Raw genomic sequence first — 7,500 nt, forward strand, 5'->3', positions numbered from 1 at the left:
GGACCAGCAGAGAGGAGCAGATGTGGGGGACTGGACCAGCAGAGAGGAGCAGGTGTGGGGGACTGGACCAGCAGAGAGGAGCAGATGTGGGGGACTGGACCAGCAGAGAGGAGCAGGTGTGGGGGACTGGACCAGCAGAGAGGAGCAGATGTGGGGGACTGGACCAGCAGAGAGGAGCAGGTGTGGGGGACTGGACCAGCAGAGAGGAGCAGATGTGGGGGACTGGACCAGCAGAGAGGAGCAGGTGTGGGGGACTGGACCAGCAGGTGTGGGGGACTGGACCAGCAGAGAGGAGCAGATGTGGGGGACTGGACCAGCAGAGAGGAGCAGGTGTGGGGGACTGGACCAGCAGAGAGGAGCAGGTGTGGGGGACTGGACCAGCAGGTGTGGGGGACTGGACCAGCAGAGAGGAGCAGGTGTGGGGGACTGTATCTGCTCTCAGCAGAAAAGCTACAGCCACCGCCTGGGGCCTCATTTATCAAAGAGCGTGTAAATTCAGGTGTAAAAGAGGGCGTACGACGAAAACGCGGAAAATGCACAATGTAGCGTACGACGAGAATATTTACACGCTTTTCGGATCTATCAAAAATGTCGTATGCCCTTTTCTGCACGGTAAATCCGAGACGGGCGGGGGGGAGAGCGTACGCGCACGCGCCCCGTGTTCCGCCCCCTCCACGCCCTAATCCAACCATATATGGTCAAAACTATGACGGCACAACGGGGATTCCCCGGAAGGAACCGACATAATATAGCGTGGAGCAAAGGACAGACAAAGACGTTTATGGAAAAACGCGGAAAGAAGAGAAACTTTTCGGAGACGGAGGTGCATGTGCTTGTTGGTGAGGTCCACGCGAGGAAAGAAAATCATCTTCGGAAGGTAAGCTATTTGTACGAGCCTACATTTGAAAGTGTTGTAAAGCAAACATTCCACACATTCTGTGGTAGGCTATGATCGATTCAGGACCAAAAACAGGGAACGATAACACAGATGACCACTTCATAATGTTAGACCACATTATTAAGACTCTCATCTAAATCACCCGGTAAATCACACTTAAGCATTTATTTGGCTGCCAACAGAAAAACATATCAAATGAATATGGCTGCACAATGAAATGTTTAATGCATAATCAAGTTCACAGACAAACTCAAAGAAAATGATTGAAATTGTTTCTCCAGACTCTGACGTTGGGTGGGACTCAGAGGAGGGGGAGTCTGCAGTGGTCCTTGACCTGACGGTCGTGCCCCCGCGAGTTGTACCCTCCACCTCCAGCGCGCCGGCCTCCACCTTCTTATCAGCTTTGAATATATATCTTGGCAAACATAACACGGGATGATGTACAAGGAGGGGACAGATACCTAGTGAAAGTACTATTGGTTGCTAGTAAAAAGACAATAACGAGGGCTTGGTATAAGGTGGAACCCCCAACCAAGGAGCAGTGGTGGGTGTTGTGGAGGAGATGTATGTTAGGGAGAGGTTCACGCATGCATTGAGGATGCAGGAAGGAAAGTTAGAAGGGAGATGGGATAAATGGATGGATTATAGAAGGAAGTGTGATGATACCACTAATATTAAAATTGTCATATTTGAGTAAGAAAAAAAAGCTGCATGGATGGATGTACCCATAAACTGTTATTGTAGGGTTTTATGTTTTATTGTATTGTCGTTGTATGGATGGAAAATGCTAATAAAGATTAAAAGTAAATAAGACAAAGAATATGTATCTTGGCTATGAACACACCAACAAGCCAGCCGTCACGCGCAGCGCCTGCCTCCAGTCTAGCCCCTACCCTGCTGTGCGCCAGGATGAATGAGTCATGCGTGGAGCCAGGCCACCGTGCCACTACACTTGTGATGAGCATGTCGGCGTCACATATGATTTGGGTATTTCTAGTGTGCACATTTTAGCGATTCACATAGACGTATTCATTCACTGATGGTGCCCTTATGTGGGTGCAGTCGCCATCGCCGTCACCTATTTGGAGTTCTATCGGCCAGTAGGCCGAGTAGCGCCGGATTCATTTAGGCTCGCATTACGCACAGGAGGACTGTCATTTATATGCTTACCAAAGAGCAAACAGGTCCACATGATCACATATTAATGACAATCTAATTGGTCAATGATTGGCGTTTGATGGAGTGCCTGCATTAAGTGTGTGACATATAGCGCGGAAGGGTTTGGGACAGCGCATAGGTACAGTTTGGGGAACAAATCCATATCGAACCATGAATGAGCCGGTTAGAGGACACGTCTAATCTTGCATTGCGATATATGTTTGTGCTGAATTGGCCTAGTAGCCTACATGATTGTGCGTTCATGAACTGTCGCTCTTATTCTCTCCGTCAAACATAGTAATTCACCGACGCACCACCTGCGTCGCCAGTTCCCCCTGTGTTCAAGAAGGGCGTAGAACACCGTGTAAATCGGTACGCCAACTGGAGAGGTGTCCTACAAAAGCGCGGAGAAAGGCGACTAAATTTTCGCCCTTACGGCTTGATAAATCGCAATGTGGGGGGGGCAAATGGCGTACGCCTGAACTCGCGAAAAAGACCGTGTAAAAGAAGGCGTACCTCAATGATAAATGAGGCCCCTGGTGGAGGAGTGTGATGTAGAGCAGGCCACAGAGGAGAGAGTAGAACTGGGACAGAGAGAGAGGGAGGGAGGGAGGGAAGGGAGGGAAGGAAGGAAGGAGATAGGATGAAGGTGACCCTAACAGAGGAAAAGATTCCCTCACTCCATCATTATAGCACCCTAGAAAATAATAATAATAACAATAACAATAATAATAACACTAATAATAATAATAATAATAATAATAATAATACACTTTAATTGTAAAGCACCTTTCATACAAATAAATGCAGTTGAGGTGCTTTACATGCTTCACATAAAAATAGACATAAAATCAACCAAAACAGGAAAATAAGATGGAAGATAGAACACAAATCTAACCTTACCCTAGGTTACTTCGTCGTGCAAGAAGATGGGTCAACAAAAGCTAACCTTTATCTAGGTTACTCCGTCGTTCAAAGCAGCGGGTCAATCGCGTACGACGCACCTCATCCCACAGTACCAGGTCATAAACGCACCAAATCATCTGACATTCAACCCCATAGATGTCCTTTGTGTGCCTATGTCTGACACCGTCTAGATGAAGTGGCCTATAGCTCCCATTGGGCTATCTTGTATGATCGAAACCTGTTGAATGGCTATTGCCCTATAGCGTACTACTGTAGGCCGAAGCATACGATCTGCGCATTCAAACAATCACCGGCTTTTCACAGTGCACTCACAAATCATTCAGGTATACCTTTGATATCATAAACATGTACAATAAAATATAAGAATCCAAGTAAAATACAGTGCAAGAATGGCAGGAAAATAAGATGGAAGATAAAACACAAATCTAACCTTACCCTAGGTTACTTTGCCGTACAAATCGACGGGTCAACAAAAGCTAACCTGTATCTAGGTTACTCCGTCGTTCAAGTGACGGGTCACTCATAGATAGAAGAGCAGAAGAGAAGCGGGGGTATGGAGAGATGGAATAGGATGGATGAAGAGAGAGAGAGAGAGAGAGAGAGAGAGAGGGGGGGGGGGTAGGAGGTATGGAGAGAGAGAGAGAGAGAGAGGGAGAGAAGGAATAGGAGGGATGGAGAGAGAGAGAGAAGGAATAGGAGGGATGGAGAGAGAGGGAGAGAGAAGGAATAATAGGGATGGAGAGAGAGGGAGAGAGAAGGAATAGGAGGGATGGAGAGAGAGGGAGAGAGAAGGAATAGGAGGGATGGAGAGAGAGGGAGAGAGAAGGAATAGGAGGGATGGAGAGAGAGAGAGAAGGAATAGGAGGGATGGAGAGAGAGAGAGAGAGAAGGAATAGGAGGGATGGAGAGAGAGAGAAGGAATAGGAGGGATGGAGAGAGAGGGAGAGAGAAGGAATAGGAGGGATGGAGAGAGAGGAGGGGATTTTGGGAGGCTCGTTATGTCTGGCTTAAGGTTTAGTTCAACATTAAAGTTACAATTGATACGATGTGAACATGTTTAGGTGTTACAATGTTTAGATGTGTTATGTTGTGACGATTAGATGTGTACATTAGATGTCTAGATGTCTACTGTACCTTGAAGGCCATGAACTTGTGGTAGGGTTTGGGCGCCCAGGCATACACCTCCACTGCATTCTTCAAAGCGATCACCAGGAACTTGATCTTCTCATAGCGGACTGGAAACACATGATCAACAGCATCAACAACAACTTCAACAACAACATCAACGACATCAACACCACCACCACCACCACCAACAACAACAACAACAACAGGCTATTCCAGAAAGCGGGTTTAGTGAACACTGAGTTTTCTAACCCTGAGATGAGGGAAACTGGGTTTTCCGTTCCAGAGAGAGGTAACTCAAATTTGAGAAAGAAAGGCGTTCAATGTAATCCTGGTATCTGGTAACTCTACACCATGGTAACCTGCTCTGTGAACCTAGCCTGCTCGCTGGCAGGTTTAATGTAGACGCAAAGGATGATATCATTGGATCACAATGACACGCGTTTCTCAAAAATCACTATTCTACTGCATCTCGTTGTCGTGGTTTCAGGTAACTTGTAGGCTACTGTGCAATGGCAATACATTTTTATTCGAATCTAATCTCGCGCTGGGTTTGAAGCAGCTGTCACACATTTCATCATTTACCTGATCGATGTTAATGTCGAGTTAATTTGCATAGCCTACATGGGAGAGGATTGTGAGACCCCACTGAGATGACATCATTCCCTGTGAGGCTCCAGAGGTTACTCATTTCAGCCCCAGGGTGAACTGTTTTTTTGCTTCCTTTTGGAAAATGTGGAGGTACGATCCATGTCAATCTCTCTGTAAAGCGCATTGTGTTGCCTCTGTGTATGAAATGTGCTATACAAATAAAGTTTGATTTGAATTCAATTTGACCTGTCTATCTGCACTGTAAAAACACAGATAATGAAAACATTTCTGAAACACTATTCCAGCAGTCATATCTCTGTTTAGGACATACTGGTAGATCCTGTTATACAATAGTAATGGCCGTGATCTGAGCAGCGGAATAAAGGTAGTGTAAACTCCCGGTGAAAGGCAGGAAGCTCCCTCTGTCACAATACCCCAGCATCACTCCTGACCGGGACAAATGTTACTGGCACTGCTGGCAGGAAGTGGCAGCCCTCGCTGTGACATCACTTCCTTCCTGAGATGACCTCTGTCAACACCTCCCTCACTCAAGTGCGGGAGGGGGCTCAGATCTGCTATGGTCAGCACTTCACACATGCACGCACTTAACACACACACACACACACAAGCTCGCACATACTGTACGCGTGTGCGTGTATGCATACACACACACACACACACACACACACACACACACACACACACACACACACACACACAGGCTCGCACATGCAGTACCCAATGGCCTACTTTATTATAGGACACTAGTGTAGTCAGAATAGTGATTCCTAAAGAGTACAAGGTATTACGCAAAGAGAAGGCTACTGTAGTTGGTGTACACTGAACCCTAAACAGCACCCTAGAGGTAGTATTTTACATAGTGTATACTAAGAACTACAGTAAAATGAGAATTGGTTCTAAAATGATAATTGGTTCTCAACTGATTTTATCTGGTAAATAAAGGTCAAATAAAAACAGTGAGTGGTACAGAGCACCCCCTAGGTAGTTTGTTAGGTAATGCAATCTACTAGTCAGTATACTAGTATGCTAGGTAGAAGATAGGTAGTGTACTGACCGACTTTGTAGTGCACACAGCCCTCCAGGTCTCCTACAGAGGTCCAGCCCTGCCTCTTCTCAACCTCAGGGTCGTTCCTCAAGATCTTGTTCCTTAGCCAGGACAGGTAGTACAACCGCAGCTTGTTCTTCTTACCTGTAGGAGACAGGCTAAGTCAGTGTGTGTGTGTGTGTGTGTGGTTTGTTAGCGTGCGTGTAAGTGTGTGTGTGTGTACCTGAGATGGTGATGAGAACGTTGAGGCCCTCCAGGACGTCCATCTGCTGGAAGCGCCGCCGGCCAATCAGAGAGTAGACCTTCCCCTGACCGCTGCGGTCAAGCAGCCACAGACCGTTCTCTGTCCCTACCAGCAGGTTCACGCCTGAGACACACACACACACACACACACGCACACACACACACGCACACACACACACACACACACACACACACACACACACACACACACACACACACACACACACACACACACACACACACACAGGATTTTAGACCTGCCTGATGACACTGTAAGCACTGATGATGACTTCCAGAGTCGTGCCTGGAACATCAACCACCGATGTTGAGACTTTAGCCACAGTACAAGTTTGAACCAGCAGGGGGCACTGTGTTCATAGATAAAGCAGGAGCCTCAACGCTTCCAATTGGACCAAGGAGGACAGCTGAACACACACTAGAGGTGAGGCAAAGCAGGATAAGAAGCTGTACACACACATGCACGCACAAACGCACACACACACATGCACACACACACAATACAGTAGCCTACCCCAGAGTCCGGCACACAGGATCTCAGCGGTGAACTTCTTCTTGTACTTGCGTATCTCAGGGGTGTCGCTCTGCGGTCGGATGTTGGTGGGGTTCACGTTTACGACTGACCCCTTCCTGTGGTTCTCTCTCCTGATTGGCTCAGGCTTGCCACTGGCTGCACGGGTGGAGAGGAAGAGATGGAGACTATCAATCTGACCCATATGGACTCCCTCATCAGTGTATCTGCTGTTGACTGAGTTTTAGGATACACGTTAAGGTACTTGTCATCACTTTTAGAGCTCTGCATGGTCAGGCGCCACATCTGTGACCTGCTCCATCCCTACACCAGGAGCAGGTCTCCAAGGTCGCCTGACCAGGGCCTGTTGGTTGTCCTGTCATAGAAATTGTAGTTTCACCACCTTCACCACCTCCCTCAACCTTTCACATAGCTGTGCTAATCTAATTTATGACAGGATGATCTCCAGGAGGTCAACACACCTAGACGTTGTCTGATCCAGAATAACCATCCTTTGTCCTATTGTCCCTGCAAGTATTACCGCCTTTTCTCATGTCACGTGTCTGTATTCTTGACCACTGTTGATGATGCTTGCCATTTAATATGACGTGTACAATGGGTAAGCCAATCACATCCCTGGAAGCGTCATACCTGTGTATTGCTTTGAAAGGCCTCGCAAGACCAGACTGCGGGACTTCTGTTGGATGAAGCACTCATGTGCGTTTCCTCTGAAGTCCTTGCGCTCGTATGTTTTCTCAATAAACCAGACTTAACCTGTTTGAGCGAATCTTGGCAAATCCTTTTTGACTAGATCAGTTAAAAATCTTCTACAGTCCCCCACTCAAGGCTAAAGACTAAAGGTGACCAAGCCTTCAAAGTCGTGGCTCCTAAGCTGTGGAACGCCCTTCCATTGGACCTACATTCTGTGGCCTCTGTTGACTCTTTTAAAACATATCTAAAGAC

General features: G+C 47.1%; 1 protein-coding gene across 1 annotated transcript in view; it reads right to left on the reverse strand.

The window, feature by feature from the left end:
- The window catches only part of LOC311317308 (mitogen-activated protein kinase kinase kinase kinase 4), a gene marked incomplete at both ends in the record, with an annotated part of 68,634 nt that overhangs the window by 6,872 nt on the left and 54,262 nt on the right, over window positions 1-7,500 (reverse strand). The window contains 4 exons of the mRNA XM_084448391.1: window positions 4,118-4,218; window positions 5,775-5,909; window positions 5,989-6,132; window positions 6,541-6,696. Of these exons, the coding sequence (XP_084304517.1) occupies window positions 4,118-4,218; window positions 5,775-5,909; window positions 5,989-6,132; window positions 6,541-6,696 (536 nt within the window). The remainder of the gene's footprint in view (window positions 1-4,117; window positions 4,219-5,774; window positions 5,910-5,988; window positions 6,133-6,540; window positions 6,697-7,500) is intronic.

The sequence above is a fragment of the Borostomias antarcticus genome, assembly GCF_949987555.1.
Source record: "Borostomias antarcticus genome assembly, chromosome: 14".
Taxonomy (NCBI): domain Eukaryota; kingdom Metazoa; phylum Chordata; class Actinopteri; order Stomiiformes; family Stomiidae; genus Borostomias; species Borostomias antarcticus.